The sequence below is a fragment of the Fusarium odoratissimum genome, assembly GCF_000260195.1.
Source record: "Fusarium odoratissimum NRRL 54006 unplaced genomic scaffold supercont1.10, whole genome shotgun sequence".
NCBI classification, from domain to species: Eukaryota; Fungi; Ascomycota; class Sordariomycetes; order Hypocreales; family Nectriaceae; genus Fusarium; species Fusarium odoratissimum.
In genome coordinates, this window is record NW_022158696.1 from 360,674 (window position 1) to 379,069 (window position 18,396).

At 49.6% G+C, this 18,396-nt stretch overlaps 7 protein-coding genes across 12 annotated transcripts; 4 read left to right on the top strand and 3 right to left on the bottom strand.

Moving 5' to 3' along the window:
• Window positions 1–47: 47 nt before the first annotated feature.
• Window positions 48–2,018, top strand: FOIG_07045 ([acyl-carrier-protein] S-malonyltransferase). The gene has a single exon (XM_031206403.1). The coding sequence runs from the start codon at window positions 356–358 to the stop codon at window positions 1,646–1,648; it is 1,293 nt and encodes a 430-aa protein (XP_031063522.1). The 5' UTR covers window positions 48–355; the 3' UTR covers window positions 1,649–2,018.
• Window positions 2,019–2,090: 72 nt separating this feature from the next.
• On the top strand, window positions 2,091–5,291 carry FOIG_07046 (uncharacterized protein). Its single transcript, XM_031206404.1, has 2 exons — window positions 2,091–2,297; window positions 2,367–5,291. The coding sequence occupies exons 1-2, from the start codon at window positions 2,118–2,120 to the stop codon at window positions 2,880–2,882; spliced, it is 696 nt and encodes a 231-aa protein (XP_031063523.1). The 5' UTR covers window positions 2,091–2,117; the 3' UTR covers window positions 2,883–5,291.
• FOIG_07047 (uncharacterized protein) lies at window positions 2,951–5,317 on the bottom strand. Its single transcript, XM_031206405.1, has one exon. The coding sequence runs from the start codon at window positions 5,016–5,018 to the stop codon at window positions 3,105–3,107; it is 1,914 nt and encodes a 637-aa protein (XP_031063524.1). The 5' UTR covers window positions 5,019–5,317; the 3' UTR covers window positions 2,951–3,104.
• Window positions 5,318–6,305: 988 nt separating this feature from the next.
• Window positions 6,306–11,407, top strand: FOIG_07048 (uncharacterized protein). Its single transcript, XM_031206406.1, has 4 exons — window positions 6,306–6,898; window positions 6,958–7,027; window positions 7,086–10,469; window positions 10,523–11,407. Exons 1-4 carry the CDS (start codon window positions 6,551–6,553, stop codon window positions 10,864–10,866), a joined length of 4,146 nt encoding a protein of 1,381 aa, XP_031063525.1. The 5' UTR covers window positions 6,306–6,550; the 3' UTR covers window positions 10,867–11,407.
• On the bottom strand, window positions 11,057–13,615 carry FOIG_07049 (translation initiation factor 2 subunit 2). 6 transcript variants are annotated; one of them, XM_031206409.1, is made up of 5 exons: window positions 13,320–13,615; window positions 12,704–12,836; window positions 12,014–12,649; window positions 11,337–11,954; window positions 11,057–11,287 (listed from the first exon to the last, which is right to left on the bottom strand). In XM_031206409.1, exons 1-4 carry the CDS (start codon window positions 13,329–13,331, stop codon window positions 11,785–11,787), a joined length of 951 nt encoding a protein of 316 aa, XP_031063528.1. In that variant the 5' UTR covers window positions 13,332–13,615; the 3' UTR covers window positions 11,057–11,287; window positions 11,337–11,784. The 6 variants fall into 6 exon arrangements, with proteins under 6 accessions (XP_031063528.1, XP_031063527.1, XP_031063529.1 ...); XM_031206408.1 differs by having other exon boundaries at window positions 11,069–11,954; XM_031206410.1 differs by having other exon boundaries at window positions 11,069–11,954; window positions 13,172–13,615.
• A 110-nt stretch (window positions 13,616–13,725) lies between these two features.
• On the top strand, window positions 13,726–14,820 carry FOIG_07050 (uncharacterized protein). The gene is made up of 2 exons (XM_031206413.1): window positions 13,726–14,362; window positions 14,437–14,820. Exons 1-2 carry the CDS (start codon window positions 14,134–14,136, stop codon window positions 14,538–14,540), a joined length of 333 nt encoding a protein of 110 aa, XP_031063532.1. The 5' UTR covers window positions 13,726–14,133; the 3' UTR covers window positions 14,541–14,820.
• Window positions 14,586–16,352, bottom strand: FOIG_07051 (uncharacterized protein). Its single transcript, XM_031206414.1, has 2 exons — window positions 15,913–16,352; window positions 14,586–15,856 (listed from the first exon to the last, which is right to left on the bottom strand). Exon 2 carries the CDS (start codon window positions 15,658–15,660, stop codon window positions 15,127–15,129), a length of 534 nt encoding a protein of 177 aa, XP_031063533.1. The 5' UTR covers window positions 15,661–15,856; window positions 15,913–16,352; the 3' UTR covers window positions 14,586–15,126.
• Between the last annotated feature and the right edge of the window lie 2,044 nt (window positions 16,353–18,396).

Consider the following 18,396-nt stretch of genomic DNA (forward strand, 5'->3'; position numbering starts at 1 on the left):
ATATGATTGGATGGACGAAGGGGAAACCCATCCCGATGATTTTCATGACAATTCAAGGACTCCCCCAATTCCGAGGAATCAGTACGTACCCTGTCCCACTAACATTACCCCGACGTCACGCAAACTCCCGAACCCCAGACCTAGGCCGAGTAGGAGGGCCCCCAAAGGGTGATCAGTCTCGTGGGTTTGGTCTGGGACCTGGGACTGATTTCTTATTTCGTTGATTGCAATTAGGGATGCTACTTCTCCTCCTGTAACCCTTTTGTGTCCCACTTGCCTACGCATATCACCTCAGCATGAGATCTTCACTCTGTCCATCCTGACCTCTATCTTCTGCCCCGCCGCTCAGACGGTAATGGACAAGCTCGCGATGTCCACGATGCGGTGCTGTCGCACTTACACAATAGCTAATCACGTTCGCTCTCCTGTTTTCCCGCAAAGCTCAAGTCGACCGTCATTGCAGGCTTTGCAGCAGCAACAACAACAACCAAAGCATCAACTGTCACAACAAAGATGGCGTTCTACACATCGCGGCGGCACCAGAACAGCCCTGTTCTTCCCCGGCCAGGGCGTTCAGCGGGTTGGCATGCTGACTCCATGGCTCGAGGCTTTCCCTTCGACAGCATCGCAGTTACGAGACGAGATCGACGAATACATGGGTTACAAGCTCTCCGACATCATTCAGAACGGGCCATCAAAGCTTCTTACTGAGACACCCAATGCGCAACCGGCCATCATGGCTACGTCCATCTTCATCCTGCGTATCCTCGAACGCGAATTCAACTTCAGAGTCACCGACCACTTCGACGTGACACTGGGGCACTCACTGGGTGAGTTTGCCGCTGTCGTCGCGGGCGGCTATATCTCCTTCCAGGACAGTCTACACCTCGTTCGTAAACGGGCAGAGGCAATGTCGGACGCCACGAAACATGCAATTGAAAAGTATGGTGGCGAATATGGCATGGTGGCAGTTATATCCCATCCGGAACATATGGACAGCCTGATTCAGGCCATTCGAGAGTTTGTCGGCATCTCGGCTGAAGACCAGGCCGACCTGCCACCGATTGAACAAGTTTTGATAGCCAACATAAACAGCAAGAATCAGATTGTACTGAGTGGAAATATCGAGCGTATAAAGACGCTTATCGCCCACGTCCGTCAATTCCTTGGCTACGACCCGCGCGCCGTCCGTCTCAAAGCCGACAGTCCCTTTCACAGTCCCATCATGCAACCAGCCGTCACCGTAATGCGCCAGCTCCTAGAAGAACCCAGCAGGGTAGAGGGTCGCGAAAAGGAGGACGTTGTGACATTCCCGGGCAAATTGCCCATCGTGAGCAACGTGTCTGCGCGGCCAGTCTGCTGTAAGAAGGAGCTCAAGGATTTGCTGGCCCGCGGCTGTCTGGATACAGTTCGTTGGTGGGATAGCATCAAATACCTAGATCAAGAGGCGCGCATACGACGATGGGTGGGCGTCGGACCTGGAAAGGTCGGCCGCAATCTTGTCGGAAAAGAGGTTGGCATGCGCGGCAAGGACCTTGTGAAGGGAGGGGGCGTATGGGCTATTACGGATCCATCTGAGGTTGAGGAGGTTCTGAGAGGGCTTGAAGATACGGCGAATCTCATGGAAGATGATGAGTATTCAGAGTAAAAGCACGAGCTCGGATGTGCCAGGGATATAAGAGACGGCTGTACAAGCCTTGGGTGAGTCGTCACATAGTTCTTTATTGGGAACTATTCACTACCTATTATGAATCTGGAGTGTATGTTAATAGGGTGGGATATGCTGCATCAAGCAAGCGATTATGAATTTTCACGATTATTGAATTGTTTTGACAGCATAAACATATGGATACCAAGCAGTGCTATATACGCACTTGAAGGCTCTGTTCAGCTTAACTACCTATACCATGAATAATAGACATGTACGGATAATGGTTTCTCAGTTGATGGCCGGTTTCAGACAATCGAACTAAAGAGAGACATTCCAGCCTCCAGCCGCCTCATCATGCTTCCAGCTTGAGACTATAACTATAATAGACATTTCCAATATTGTAATCAGAAACGAATCTCATATTTACTATAATCTGAATGTTCATTTCCCTTGCAGACTATTCATTATGTTGACCTTAGAGACTGGTGGGGATTACAAGTTAAGGCTGCCCGCAGGCACCAAGCGAGCATGGAGGCTCCCACTAAGCCGAGCTTCCTCTTTCAACCTTCATCTTCGTCAACAAGCTGTAATAACCATGTCCACCGCAATACCTTCAATCGCCTGTCTAGGCGTTATCGGCCGAAATGTTAGTATAAAACACCAAATTGCCATAATTATCACTGAATATCCGCTGACGCACCATGGCTACACACAGAACAACCCCCTCCATATCTCAATCTTCCCCTCGCTCGATCCAGTAACAAACACATTCGCTCCGATTCGCACACCTCTCCAGTTCTCCCTCCTGCTCTCTTCCACTATCGATGTCTTTGATCTGCGCGCAAAGAACAACGCAGTCTCAGGAGTTGGTCTCTCGGGAGACTTTGGGCTTCTCCACGCTGTCGATGACCGCCTTGCCGCCTACGGCTTCGAGACCAACACAGGCGTCCGCATGGTCTGTCTTGTCGATATGCGCGGTCGGCGTGTCGATGGTAATGCCCCGGTAGCTGCAAGTCGGGGCGCTGCTGCAGGCCTACGCGACGCTGAGCTTAAGCCCGTGTTTCGCGCCATGCAGCATGCATATGTCAAGTTGTTACAGAACCCATTTTATGACCCGGATGAGCATGCTCCCCTGGGCGGGAGAGGGGGCAAGAAGATCACAAGTCGCAAGTTTGCTGATGACATGAAGAGGATAGGAGAGGGCTGGACCCCAGGCGTGACAAACCTCTAAGCTGAGCTCGGATTGGGTAGTGTATGAGTAGACCAAGCAAGATACAGGTGCATGGCGTTTTTGGAGTCTGGCATAACGGTATATCCGGTCATAGACTACCTAGATATTGCTCTTGTATGGGCAACTGATTTTTCACGAAATGAGTTATGTCTGTTTGTTTTCAAGTAACTGTATGCACTATATGCTTGCTTCTCCTCTGATATTCAACTGGGCGGGATTGCTCTACGCTCTCCTGTCGGAGTTCCTGAGATCCTCGACCCTCCATTTTGATAATCCAGCCATCTCATCAACCTCCAAACTTTGGCCCATGCCTTCATTCTTGCTCAGTTGCTTAGCGCCGATCTTATGTTCAAAGCGCTGTGAGACTTCACCTCCCTCCCAGTGCCGAGCCTCGATAGGTAGCGGTTGCCACCAATCTCCTGTCCTGGCATGCCACTGTGCACTACACAGTTCCCATAGACGAGAGATTGCTCGTTTATACGCGAAACGCTCATCCTCTCCAGTAAAAGCACTGGTGTTTGCAAAATCAACCGTCTTTTTTTGTAATCCAAAATCGGAGTCCTGGTCGGGATCATATGAGGAGGTGCTCGACTTTGTGTCGTAGTAAGCAACATTCGGTCGGAATGGAGACATCTGATCTTGATAGACTTCGGCAATTGTTTCTGATATGAGGTTGTCTGGCTCATTTGCGCTGTTTGTTTTCTCGATCGCGGGGTTTTTCATCTTTGGGAAGAAGAGAGTATCTGGTGGGTTTTCAGCTCGGATTATCAGTTTGCAGCGAGCTTCGTATAGGGCATCCAAGAGCGTGATGAAACGCCGAGCTTCATTCTTCTTTGCGTGCGTGAGAATGGGAACATTATCAATGATGAAGGTATGGTAAGTAGAGGCCATTGTAATGTAATCAGCTGGGCCGAATGTTTCCACAAGGCTTTCAAAGTCCCATAATACACAGCCGTTGTAATGTCGAGGGGTGTGCACCTGTCGACCATATACCACTATTGTCGATGGCTCCCATGGCAATGGTTGAGGTCCCGTCCACGCCACAGCCGTCTTGACTCGTTCTCGCCATTGATCCTGTTCATCTTTGGATAGATAATAGTTGACAGGCTTCTTGGTTCCAGACTCAGGCTTGTCCTGAGTAAGCACCTCTTGCATACCGGCTTCATCCTCGGCAGCATCTCCAGTCACAGCTGGCGGACTGATCGTTTCCTCCTTTCTTCGCCAATCTCTAGCTCCTTCAATTTGCCAAAAGTCGCATCTAGCCTTTAATACTTCAAGGAAGTTTGCGAAGTCGCTGGTAGGTCCATATAGCTCCCCTCGAGCGCGAACTGCACTGCCAAAGAACTTGCGAATCAGCCCCTTTGTCGGTGCAGGCGTGTAATCAACTCCAATGGCATTTTGAAGCTCCTCCGGCATACGATTAGAAGATGCGATAAGAACACCGCCAAGCTGAAAGAACGAGATGAAGAGATGACTAAGAATCTTGCTGGCTGCTTTATCAGGCAATTGAAATTCGTCAAGAAAGAGGATTGGGGATTCGTCGACCAGCTTTTTTGCCATCCATAGGATAGAGTAGTCTGTTTCGCCTTCCCCGGCTCTGAATGTTGTCTTTCGGTGCTGCTCGAGTTGTGAAATAGTGTATAGCATAAATGTATTGAAGTGCCACCTCCTCTTCCGCTCAGTTGGTAGGCCGTCGGCGAGTAAGTCAAGGAGCATTGACTTTCCAGTACCAACTTCTCCTGATAAGAATAATCCCCGAGGTGAGTCTATCTCGATGGCAGACTCATGGTTTGTGAGTGTCCGTGTCAAAGCGAGACTGTCTTTTCCTTCGGGTGTTGAGAGGAGGTGCCTGAACAGTGGGTTCCGCCATATTGAGTGATTCCGTAATGCAAGGATATTGTCACTATCGTCTTTTGCTTCTTCCTTGGGCTTTGCCTCTGTAAGGCGGGCTACTTGACTCAGGCGCTGACGATACTCTGCCTGGGGGGAGTAGTCTTTGATTCGGTTATATATCTTGTGTAAGTGCCGTGCAAGCCTATGCTGAGATGGGTCAGGGGCGTAAAGACCAGCAGCAACATGAGCCTGGTACTTGACGAGTGGATCAGTTATAACTACCGCCGTGGAAAACCGTCTCATTTTCAGGTCTTTATCAGCCCGTCGCCATGAACGTTGAATGATGAGCTTATAGTTAGATGGATCTAGCGGGTTCGGCACAGAGTAGGCATTTAACAGGATCTTTGCCGGCCACGTGGTTTCACTGGAGATCAAAGCTTTAATCTGGTTGATGCAGACGTCGGTAGAGGTATAACCTTTGGGATTATATCTGGCAACTGAACGTTGGAGTAAAGATAAAACCGTTGGATGTTATGGGATGTGGCGATTGGTGAATTTCACGATCATCTATTTGACTCGGCCGTTATCAGATCGGAAAAGCCATGTGCATCATCGACTTAAATTTAGGTACCTTATGTAAGTCATTATGGAGGACGGTATATCATGTACAATTCAACAAAGCTCCAATTACATGCACTAATAACATAAGACCCCAACTGTATGTTACAATCTTCATCAAAGCATCCCGCCACAATCAGCTCGAATCACAGTTCAGCTTGATGAAAGATGTAATAATTGCGAACCCTATGAGACCATCGGTGATCTGCCTGACACCCAAAGTATCTGCCCTAGGGGATGCAAGAAAACTGGGAACCTTGATCCTAAATGGCAGAAAGACTTAGCTAAACTATCATAAACTTAGGAGACTCTTTAGTAAGTCTATTTTGGCATTCCCTGTTAAGGTCTTAGGTTTTCTTGCTTCCTGAGGCTGCTTTTGCAACAATGTCCCCAGCATATTGCATTGAGGTTCCTAGGCGGGTAGTGAGAAGGTAAGATATTCGCAAGGGAATCATCAGTAAAAAGGAGACAACCAGAAACCTCCAGTGAAATGATTAGATGCCTTTGTGACCCGAACAGAAAGAACCAATTGATGATGGTTGTTTGCACCCACGAGGTCGAGTTCCAGTACAGCAGAATGAATGTATCGCGAGGCCAAAAATACCTGGGCACAAGGCTTTGTCTCAACCTCAGCTCTGACTAAGGTAAGGTACCACAGGCCAAAAGGTACCTTAAACAGAGGCTCTGCAACAAACCTTCTGCATGCGATCTCCAGTGGGGTACATCAGACTAGCGGCTGAACATGAAGGCTCTGATTGGTAGCTGTGCGACTGACCAACTGAAGCCTTCAAGGGGTTTCAAGGCAATGCCAGCTCATAGTAGCAGCTCTAGCACACCTCGAGAAAGGCACCGTCCAGTTTTGAGCCAATCACAACGCGCCAGACACCGTAGCTAGGTAACCAGCGAGCTTTTTTGTTGTTCAATTGGCTCCCGATACACGCTTCGTCACTGAGGTGCTCTTTACAGGCTTCGACCAGCACAACCTAAGGTAGGCCGCGCCAGTTTTCTCTCCATCCATCCCATCCATCACAAAGTCCACCGCTCACACTCTTCCGTTCACGTCAACGATCCATCACGATCACCCGTCCCGTTGACGCCGCAAGATGCCTCTATGACCACGCGGCTGATTCCATCGCCATTTTAATACGACACGTCCTATTTCGCGACCTCTTTCTTTGTTACAACCATCGATATCGACCTCTCCCTGTCCACCCAAAATGTTTTCTCCATCTATCGCTCAAGGTGGCCCTGCAACGGCAACTCGTTCACGCCGCCGCCAACGTCCTTTGAGCTCCGAACATGTCGCTCAGCAGCCAAAAGCCAAGAGACAGAGAGTTCCCTTGACAGAGCAGACTTTTGTCAACCCCGATGCCCAGCAGGAAATGATCGAGGTAAAGACCGATGGCAAGGTCGCAACTCTACCCGCCAAAAACAAAAACAAAAACAAGAACATCGAGCCTCCCGAGAGCCCAAGCCCAGTGCTGCGCAAGGAATTGAATGTTCGCGCGAAGAAGGCAAAGCATGGCGACCGCGCCGCTAATAAAGGCGACGGAAGTCTTGTTTTGGTAAGAATTGATGTTTTCTTGTTTCAATGGTGCTGCATATTAATAGTGAGATTGTCCAGACAAGCACAAACGCATACAACGTCAGTAAGCTTCCAGCTCTACCTGACAGAATTCGCACAGATTGGTCAGGTAAGTCTGGATACCACAACTTTAGTTTTCAAAACCCTACTCACCCGTATCATCATAGCCTACCAAACTGCCGACATCTTCTCCACAGGCTATGCTCTTTCTCTTACCCAAACACACGCCCTTGTCTGGCCCTACACATCGACATCGCAATCACCCGAAACCTTTTCCTTCAATCTCCCATCAACGTCCAAACCCAATGATTCCCTTCCTGTAGGATGCCTCGTATCGCCGTCCGCGTCATCAGCAGAGCCTGGACTGGTTGTGGTCATGGGAGGTAGTGGAAAAGTCGTCTATTGGGAGTCGATTGCGAGCGCGGCTACATTTGTCTTCATGAAGAAGGACCGGACTGGAGTCGAGTATACTATATCGGGAATGCAGACTGGGGAAAAGGTTGTGGCTATTACGAACGCCGAATCTGCCGGGTTTATTCTCACCTTCAACTCTGGTCGCCTTGCCTACATGAATGTGCGTGACGGCCAAGGCCGCCCTGCCATTTCTGTACAGTTTCTCCGCAACAGCCTGTCGCCTCCTAAAGGTGGAATCTTTGGCAGCATTCGACATGCTTTTCAACACTTGTCTCTCAAAGGAGATGTTGCAGCTGTCCGTGCTGACCGTTCCTCACGAACAGGCGAGAGAAACATCGTGGCCCTCACCAGCAAAGGCCGACTGCATGCCTGGAGAGTCCACCGCGGAGGCCATAACGAGGTGATCGGCGACGCAGACGTGCGTGAAAATATCATCGCCGCGCTCCAGGAGACCGATCCCGCATCTCAGGAATACCCCCATGATTCTTTCGAGGCAGTTGATTTCACTTACGTGCCAAAGGGCTTGGAATCCAAGTACCTTGAGTTGAGTAGGCTCAGCGAGGCTATGGCCACCGACGATTCCTCGGTACAGCATCTTCTGATACTCGTCAGCCTGACTTTGCGAAGCACGGCTCGCTACGCTTTGGTTGAAGCTATCCTGACGCCCCAAGAATGCCAAATAGGCATGATTCGTCCCATAACCTCATATAGTGCACCATCTTCACCCTCCGATACCACGCGGCCACGTCTATATCTTCCCCGCCCTGCCCTGGTTGCTTTCGTCGTCTTTGATCGCGCAACTGTCATCGCATCGATTGCTGTACCACCACAGTCTCCCGAGTCCCAGCTCCAAACCGACAGTCACATTTTGCCTGCCGCTTTCGAAGATGTTGTTGATTTCCGCGAAGACGATGTACATGAAATCATTGGCTCAGGGTTTGAGGAAGTTTCGCCTGCTCCTGGCCATGAAGAGCACCGACTTCATCGACCTAGGACGAAGAATCCCGCCGTGGTTCTCATGGTTCGAGGTGCCGGTGCAGTGCGAATCGTGACAACTGACGTGGATAAGTTTGCTAGTGACAAGCCCCCCAAGGTTTCTGCGAAGAGCAAGATCGAACAGGCCGTTTTCTACGGCGTCAAACAAGACAACCCTCTGGTTTTCGACGGACGACAAGAAATCAAATTTCCTAACGAAGAAGTTGCCCGTGCCGCTCTTGAAGTTAGCCACGAGATCTTGAGCTCAAGCACTCCTTTTATCTCCACTCTCCCGGCTTCGCTAGAGGACAATCTCCGAGCTCGGTCGACTGCACTTGAGAGGTTGATAGCTCAGCTTAAGATTATGGGGGCAGACCTCGATCGTAAGACACGTTGGAGTCTGCTATATAATGCCGAGAAGATGCATGTGGCTACATTGCTCTGGAAACGACACGAAGCCTTCACTGCAGCACGACCAGCGAATGCTAAGAAGAGCCTTATTGGTTATATTGTCGAGTTCATTCACCAAGACGATAAACACAATCCTGTTGCTGAGATTGGTGAGGTTGATCGAGTTCGGTACTGGTTTACTCGCGATGTTTTCCGTCTCGAGTTACTTGTAGCTTGGGCGTATCAAGTCATCAAGACGCTCTATAAGGAGCATTTGCTTGATGACGCCAAGTTCACTGCCATGCTCTACGAAGCTATCCAAGTCAACACTTGCACGCATGTCGCAGCCCTCGATTTCCGAAAGAACAACTTGAGCGCTTACGGTCTTGGTTTTGAAGAACTGCGCTTAGGTATTCTTCGCGATGGATACGACGACCTCCCCGAGCCATGGACTGGCTCTCATTACGTTGCCAACAACATTAAACGTCTAGTCGACCTCGCAGATCAATGGTTGCTTAAGGATCACGAGGCAGGTGAACCGGCTAGGGCTTCAAATCAGCAGGACCATAAGATGAAGTCCAAGATTTTCGAAGAAATGCCAACACTCGTCGATGGAATGCTCACTTCAGTTTTGGAATATGCTCGTTGGTCAGCAACGCACCCTGAGCTGAAGACCATGTCGCAAGATTTTGCGAAGACATACAAGACGAGTTCATTTGAGAAGCCCCTTGCCCTAGCGCGATCAGGCAGGTGGGAGGAGGGAGCCTCTATTGCTGAGAAGCACGAATGCCTCCGTGCTCTATCTATTATTTTGCTGGATCATATTCAAATGCTTGAAGACCGCCTTGCTGAGCCAGACCTATCACTTGTTGAAACACAAAACTTCAAACGACTGAGGGACAACAAGAAGGCCAAGCTGGAGAACAGCTTCTCCGTCTACGGTCAGGCGTTTGCATTCCCAGCATACGAGTTCCTGCTCCAAAAACACGGAGTTGAAGCTGTCCTGGAATTCGATCTCGACAAGTTCGGTTATAAGACCCAGTTTCTGCGTAGCAAGCCTGAACTGGCGCGAATATCGTGGATCAACGATGTGCAGCAAGAGAAAGACGTCGGTCACAGCGCAGATACTCTCGTGACCCTTGCACTTACCAAGGAACAGCAAGTATGGAACAAGAAGATTGAGTTAAGTCTCGGAAAGCTTGCTCTTCTTGCTGAGCTCGAGGAGAAGAACACTGGTTCGGGTGGCCTTAAGGTGAACGCCGACGAGGCGCGTGCCGAGGAGAAACTCAAGAAGGTCGACCAAGAGTTAGTTGCCATCAGGATCCAAGATCAACTATACAACCAGGTTCTCCCCAGCACATACGATGCTGTGGATGACGCAGCAGCGCTTAATTTCGCAATGGAGGTTCATAGCATGAACATACCCCGGCGTCAGAAGGCTCAGCATCAGATATTCGAAGATGGCATGAGGCGGCTTTTAAAGCACGAGGCTCTGGATGCAATGACACTCATTGACCTCCTGACCTTGATTTACCTGAAGCCTGAGTCCCGCGCCGAGATTCCCAACCCATTCTGGCTAGCTCTTTTGGTAGCCGAGAGTAGCTGCCACAGTGATGAGGTCAAAGAGGCTAAGCGGATGATTTGGAGGAGACTATTTATACGCGATGATTGGGCTAAGATCAACGACACACAGCTCAAGGATGATCGTGAGGTGGTTGAGAGATTGGCAGAGACTGAGCTCTATTCAATGCTAACCGACTGCATCAGCTTCCGTAAGTGAAATGTTTATCTAACTTCTGGGGAACACATTCTGACTTGAATACAGAAGATCCACATGAGCCTTTCCGACCTCTATCTCCGAACGAGGCTCTTGGTGCTTTCACCGAGAACCTCGACCGCCGGTTCCGCGATTTTGAGGCATCTTTCAGGACAAAGCTGATCGACATCATGAAGCATGAGGATAAGATTCTCCATCAGCATGTGGAGAAGAATCGTCTCGGCGAATGGGTCCGCACTACCTTCGAAGCCGCTCGAGCAGAGTTGGACAGCACGCTGGATAACGCCACTAAGAATGCTGCTGCCCCCCAAGTTACTGAGAACAACACTGTAATGAGTGGCTCAATATTTGATTATGGCAGGCAACTCGCCAATTCTCATGGGCAGCTCTAGGTCGGCTGCTGGGGCGGCTGATGCTCGACTTATCACTCTCTCATATATCTTTCCTCGCGTGTACAGTACAAGGCTCATTCGAGATATGCCCCCAGAGGCATTAAGATATGAATGGCTGCCAGTGTTATGATTACGGCATATATCGACGCAGATGACTTCTATACACATTAAAACGCAAACACGCATACATACACAGCAAAAAAGGGGATTTTATTGGTTTGGCCTGGGAGAACAACCGGGGCATATTTTTATGTACTTATTTTGCGTCTGGGGGTAAATCATCTGTTGCTACAGAGTTTCTACTTTATGTACCAGCTGTTTCTCACACCCTAGTGGTGTGAGTACTAGTTCTCAACTTTCAGAGATAGGAGTAAGGGGTGGATTCGTGGTTGGATTACCACATCAAGGCGTGTGAAATACGCTGTTCTCGCGTTAATAAAGACCTTTCGGTATGTAATTTATTTGCATACTTTTTGTGTACACATCCTCCTCACGTCTATATAAAATCATGGCACTCAACATATTCAAATACGCATCGTCGTTCCTGTCACTCATGCACAAGCGACTTGTGGTTTTGGCTGCAGTCTTGATTCATTCCGGCATCATGTACATAATCCATACGCCACATCATCACCCTGGTACCCGTTGTATGAGTCCAGCATCACTCCTTTTGACCCTAAAGACCATAATTTGCGGAGTAGGCGGCCATTAGCAATGCCTAAAGCAAAATCCGAAAAATGCATCCTTCATAGAGACTACACAGCTGGAAAAAGAAGCCGCTCATTTGCAGCATAGACTCAACTGCATAGTTAGAACGGAACACTGCCACGATACATGCCCTCCCCAATACCACAAACCAAGAACTTTGTTGGCAGTGGGCGGGGCAGCATCGAAAGGAAGAGAAGATCGCGGAGCTGCTTAGCCCTGCATCTTTCTTCGCTTGCCGACCTGGGCGGAGAAACCAGTCTTGATAGCGGTAACACTTCGTCGGGAACCGCAGTTGTTGCAGGTGATGAAGTAAAGGCGGTTCTCACCCTTGTTGAGTTCGGTGTCAGGGGATTTGCAGGTCTTGCAGGTAACATACTCGACTGAAAGAAGGGATGATTAGCAAACAGAAACCCGCAGTCGCAAAATTGCAAAAACTTACTGATGTATTTTCGGACAACGTTCTCGATCTGCTTCTGCTGGAAACGACCCTTGATGACCAACCTTCGGCTTCCGTCAACGGAACCGCTGGTACCCAACTCGGCAAAAAGATAGGCGGTAAGATGCTCCTCGGTTCTCTTCATACGCTTAGAAATATCGGCGATGTTGGCAAAGACGGTTTTTCGGTTGCCTTCTCGCATGCACTGGGGAGGGGGGATCTTGTAGCTCTTGGTTCCTGGGGAAGTGTGGTCGGGGTTTCTCTCGGTGAGTTGGTGGAAGAAGCGAGAAAGAAGCATGCTGTAGCCAATGGTCTTGGTCTCATCGTGAGCCCAAATGCCGGTTCCCTCGTTCATATCACCCTCCTGCTCCTGAGGAATCTCCTCGACTTCCTCGCCCTCCTTGAGCTCAAGTTTCTCGAGCTGCTTGGTGAAATCATCATCGCCCTTGGGAGCCTTCTTCTTCTTCTTCTTCTTCAGAGTCAGGTCAAGGCCTCCATCCTCGGCGGGTGCAGCATCATCAGCGGGGGCGGCATCGGCGTCGGCATCGGCGTCGTCGACCTTCTTTGACTTCTTCTTCTTCTTCTTGAGCAGGGAAAGGTCGAGACCACCATCCTCAGCTGGGGGGAGGTCCTCAGCGGCTGTCGTTTGCGAATCAGTAAAGGACTCAAGGGCGGCAGAAAGCGGCGGCGTACGAGGCGTATGGGACTGAGCCGAATCCTTGGGTTCTTCGGTAGCGTTAACCATGGTCACTGAACCGTCAGCGTCGACAACAACTTGTTCGTCGGTGAAGGCAACGGATTTGCGTGATTTGCGTTCGGTTGGTACCTGTAAATAAAGCAAAAAGAATAACGAGGTTAGTAACGAATCCGATTGAGGGATGCGGTGTTGTTTTGTGGCTGTAGAGGATAGATGATGATGTGAAGGTGGCGGTTGGGAAAATGTGAGTCAAAGGCCCAAACAGTAAAATAAATCGATGCCAAATCGCCTGCCTTCCCCCCCAGAAAGTGGTGTACGACAATACCAGAGGTACTTTCGCACCAACAAAAGGTAGTGGGGTAAAAAGCGATAAGAGGAACCTGATAGGTTCGTTGATGAGGCACTCGAGGGTTTTGGAGGGGTAAAAGATTGGGCCTGTGTGGTCCAGAGGGTACAAGACACGCCATGAAAGCATGGCACAAGCATTTGAAGTTCAAAGCCAGGCCTGTATTGTAGTGGGTAGGTTGTATTTTCGTGTCATGTACCAGCAGCCTTTTCAATAAGGGTTGATAGGAAAATGTATGTGCAATTTGTCGCAGGCTTGTCACTCACCTCGCCCTCCATGATTGCTATGCAGCTGCTTCTTGATTTTGCTGTTAATGGCCGGTTGCTGGTTTATTGGGGGTTTTTGCTGGATGTGGGTGTCGCAAATGGGCGGCTTCTTCGTATAAGGTACTGTGAAGATCTTTGGCTTGGGGCTTCTCGCGCAATGATATATCGTTTGTATTCTTGGATCGCAGAGTCTGCGCGCGCTGTTGGTAAGCTTCTTCTGATGGATTTAGTTGTGGGTTTAGGATGTAGAGGGAAATCAGTCCAGCGTCATGGGCCGGGTGAGCGATACCTTGAGTCAACCAGAGCCCAAACCAAAGCGCAGGCGGCCCCCAAGCTTCACGATAGAGAGTCACGGGAATATCCACGTGATGCTGAGAAGGTGTGGTCCGCACCAATCAAGCGGGAAGCTCGTCAGAGCTTCCCCCAGTTCTTGTCGGAGCCTGCTCCGGGCCCCGATGCGACTACGGCCTTTACAACTGGAGCAACTATCAATCACCTCGATCGATGTTCCATTGCTGATTGTCGCAACGCAATTACATCTGACGATACGGCAACGGCCTCCGTTTATTCCTCTATACTTGGAGCACCTGGGACTCACCAGTCTCTAACATAGAAGTTACTTTAACATAGCTAACTACCTCTCAACCTTTGCTTGCTACTGTCTCGCTGGAAGCAAGCTGTGATCTTGACACCCAATACCAACCATTCACGACCTCCGAAGACATCCTCAACGTCCTGTGGCCTACAGACATATCCAGAAACTGCATTGGCTGAGCGAATCTGTACTCAGGTCACTCACATCACGACTGTCAACATGGCCGCCGATTCCTCCCTTGTTGACCTCCATGATGCGTCCATATCAGATGACAAGGACGATCTGGACTCTCTCCCATCCATATCTACCGATGACATTTACTCCGATATCTCCGACACTGATGCTCAAGCGGAGTGGGAGCGCAGCCTCGAGCAGCTACAATTGATACTGACAATGATGATTGTCCCCTGGATGGGTAAATACTTTGGTCGCAAATTTGCCTACTGGAGTGAGTAATCCATTCATTCACTTATATCACCATTTCTCCAAGATTGATGAGTTCTCTAACCAGTCGTTGTCTAGGTTGGTCACGATACATGGAGTGGGCGCATAACGTCGACATTCGATTGACAAATAAGGCGACCTTCAAGGCGGCGGGTGTTGTGGAAACAGCGGCAACGTTATAGACATACTTCAAACCGGACGATCCGATCTCGATATGAATGGATGACCTGAGTAATATGCATGGCTTTCATACGGTGTTGGGGTATAAATATGCATATGTTTTCTTTCTTTTAATAATATATGATTCCAAATACCCTTGTTTTGTTCCTCTCGTCAACCAACAGACACTCTAGTACTAACAACCGGATATCCAGTGAAATCTTGAAAACCAAAACCGTCCTTATATTAAAGTTTCATTCACTGCATGATCATTACCCTTCATCCAACACCTGTTCTGAATGAACTACCCCATCCCGACTCCCCTTCCAAATGACTAATACATCTAACAATCCTGGTATAATAATCCTTAATGTTGAACGCTTTCTATGTCCTAATGCAACTTGATGCCGGTACTCTAGAGTCGGTGATGCCCTCGGGCGGTTTTGGTGTAACGGGGCTAAAGGAAACACATACACAGTGTTCCACAGAGTTTGTGGTCATGACGCTTGCGCTGATGGTACTAGAGCAAACAGCCAACGTGACCATGACAGGGACCCCTTTACGCAGCTGAGCCGTTATATTATGGTTCTCTGATGTGCTTACGGCTCATCAGACGCTTGAAGAAATCTGAGACATTGATGGCCGTGAAGCGGCACTGCGAAGCGAGCCGTACTGATTGCGTGCAGTTCTGATGGTCAAAAAGAGACTTCCAGACACGCAGGCGAACAGGAACCATATGAAGACAGTGCTTGCTTGTAGTCGACGGCACCGTCCCTCATCACTCGCTGAGCCCCAGGCGATCCAGTCTCCAGGCAGAGCTTTGGGGTTAATATCTCCGCAGTTGACGACACGCAGCTTTGCTGCAAGAACAATAGCACCGATGAACGTGAAAAGAACAGCTATGCCATCCAATGGTAGCTGCATAAGTGGTTTGTCGAGAGCTGAGACAAAGAAAGCGAGAAGGCCGACGATGCAAACGACCCAGCAGACAATTGCGATAAACATGATAAAGTTGACGGCAGCCGTTGCAGAGCCTGCGGCGTCAATATTTGACGCCATGACGTTGCCGATGAGAGCCGTTAGGAGGAGCGTCATGAGCAGAGCGACGCTGCGCAGGATCATCTGGATAAGGTTGTATCGCATGGTGGGCAACGGATGCTGGATAGCAGTGCTTGATAGAGTTGATACGAGGTGTAGAGCAGTAGTAGCACAACAGTCGTGGCACTATTCCAGGTGTCGAAGCGACTGCACTATGGTTGTGCACCTTGTGCAAGGAGTTGATCCAAGTGTTCGAAGTGGTGATTTGCAAAGGCAGTCTGGCAGCGGCAGATGGACGGACCTATGATTGATCGACAGCAAAGCTGGAGCAATGCGGGGATGAAGATGTCTAGTTACCTCAGAAGGCTGCGGTTTTTGGTGGAGGATACATGTGGAGTTGAATTGAGTCGATTTGATGCGGTGTTGGTAGGGTTGCTTCTCGAGACGTCTGGTGATAGGGTCGTGGTGGGTTATATCGTTGCTGGCGCATTGCCCAAGCAACCGTTGACACTGAATAAACGCAGCAAGGGTAACTGTTGGAGGGGACATGGGGCTCCTCCAAGCCTCTCACATACTTTGTTCTAACCGCTCGATTGATTGCCGATACGAATACGCTAATACACAAAACCAGATTCTCAGATGATTCTAATACAATTCGTTTGCAAAGGTTCGATCAATTCAAAGTTTCTGTTGTATCATCACCAGCGGTAACCATATGGCATGAACCAATCAGAACCTACACATGCTCTTCAGCTGAGAGTTGACATTCCGTAACCGCTGGCATTAAGACATATATGAACCGTTGATACATCTTCACAGCAAAGCTGCATGTTAGTCCATCCTTTGGTCAACAACTCCATGCTGTGCCCTAGAGTTGCATGACACCAATCATGGTGGTTACGGTTGCCAGGTGAACCAGGCGGATGTGCATAAGGTAGGTTGAGTTATAGGTGGACAAGAGCTAGACCACTTATACCTTAGTCAGCGGAAGTGATGTGATCTTGAGACAGAATCAGACATTAGAGGCGACGACTACCTACCGTTCTAAGGAATCCACAACTGAGCTCTAGAGAAGTCAATCTGCTAGATCACCAGCACGCGTCTGCATCCCAGTCCTTCCATTCTTGAACATGGTGCAAACAAGAACAAGGGTATTTCCGTCCCTCCCGCTCCCAGTGATCCCAATCCCCTCCCGTTATTTATTGGTCGAAATACTCGGTGTCTGAGCGCATGTGCATACCTACCAAGGTATAGTAGGTACTCAAACCTTTGATCATTCTCAAAACCACTACCAGCATCGCCCATTCGTAATCCATACCTGTCTACGGATAGGTGCCTCCCAAGTCTCGCCTCCAGCCAAATGGCTTAGGCAAGCTTTCGACATCCTCCGCCTTCAGCTAGCCATCGTAACGCCATGACGCTGGGCCGCTGAATTGAATTTCCCTCCTCACGGAAGAGGCACTTCCCTGTTCTGTCCAACTGCCGTCCGACATACGCTCATCCATCCTCTCGGGACCCATCGATCTTTACGCCATCAAGACCATCGTTCGCTGTCAAATCTCGGTGGCGCCTTTACCTTTCCAACCAGCCGGTTCGAGAAAACACCCATGGAATGAACATAGCACCACAAAACGAAGCAATTCGCTACTGCGCATCCATCGCAGAGAACCCTTCACCGCCCTCGCGGCTCGGCTGCTCCTCTAAACCATTTCCAGAAATCAGGGTCTAGCATATTAGCCCTAATTGCGTCTTTCACTGTTGCACTCAGCTCGAGACTGGTGGGGTTTGCTGTTGCTCAGCTGATTGGAACATCAACATATCTTCCTGTGAACTCAGTAGATTGCCCATGACGTTGGGGTTAATTATTAGGCTCGCACTTGATTCAGAAAGGTATGCATGCCCCAACATGTAAAAGACGTGCTACCCTCTGTGTCGTAGATGGGCCGGATGGCGTTACATGGATCTGCAAGACTGAACGAACCCGTCCAGTGGATCACGAGTCCCGATAATTCACGGCAGTCTGAAAAAGAAGGCCCGGGATGCATGTCATAGCTAGGTAGGCGGTCAGCTGCAAGACATCGTTCATTGGAAAGGGGCGGTCCGTGGCATACATAGCGCCAAATCAACTTGGCAGGATAGCAGGTCAACATCACTTACGCCATACCATCCATCCCCTCGTAATTCTTCCCCTCATTGACAGCGTGCAGCCCCAACGCAACACCCACCGCTGCTCGCTATTGGACAAGGCCACCCTTGCTGCAGCTGTCAGCCCCTTGTGAGGACCAGGATACCTGGGTAGATCCGCTGTCATGATTCACAGCAAAAAGAGCCTCATCAACTTCATCAGTCGGATAGGTATCGAGGAAACAGCTTGGGAATCTCACATCTTGGTAGATTCAGTAGTGCGGCGATGTCGCTACTCACCGCTTCGATTCACTAAAAGGCGTTGTTCCCACGTACCGAGCCACTGGTTCGCCCACAAAGTTTGTTGATGATGTCCCCGGCCCCTTACCAGAAATCTAGTAGCTGCCGCCCACATTGTCAGCATAGCGACTTCGCCCAACCTTTCGGGTCCTTACTTCCACAGATTCGGGATATTTCATGCCCATCTCCGCCACATCGGGCTTAAACTCGCGGTCCAGGAGAAGAACTATCCATATTCGACATTACCCCTTTCTCTAGGCCTCTTAAGGTAGGTTGTTGGCGCGCTCCGTTGGATCCGATGTACTGGATACATGGGCGTTGGTTAGCAACGCCCTTTGATGAGAGGTGTGAAGCAAGTAAGACTTGCTTGGCGCGAAGTTATTCCATTGCTCGGTCTTGCTCCCGCCGTCATACTTT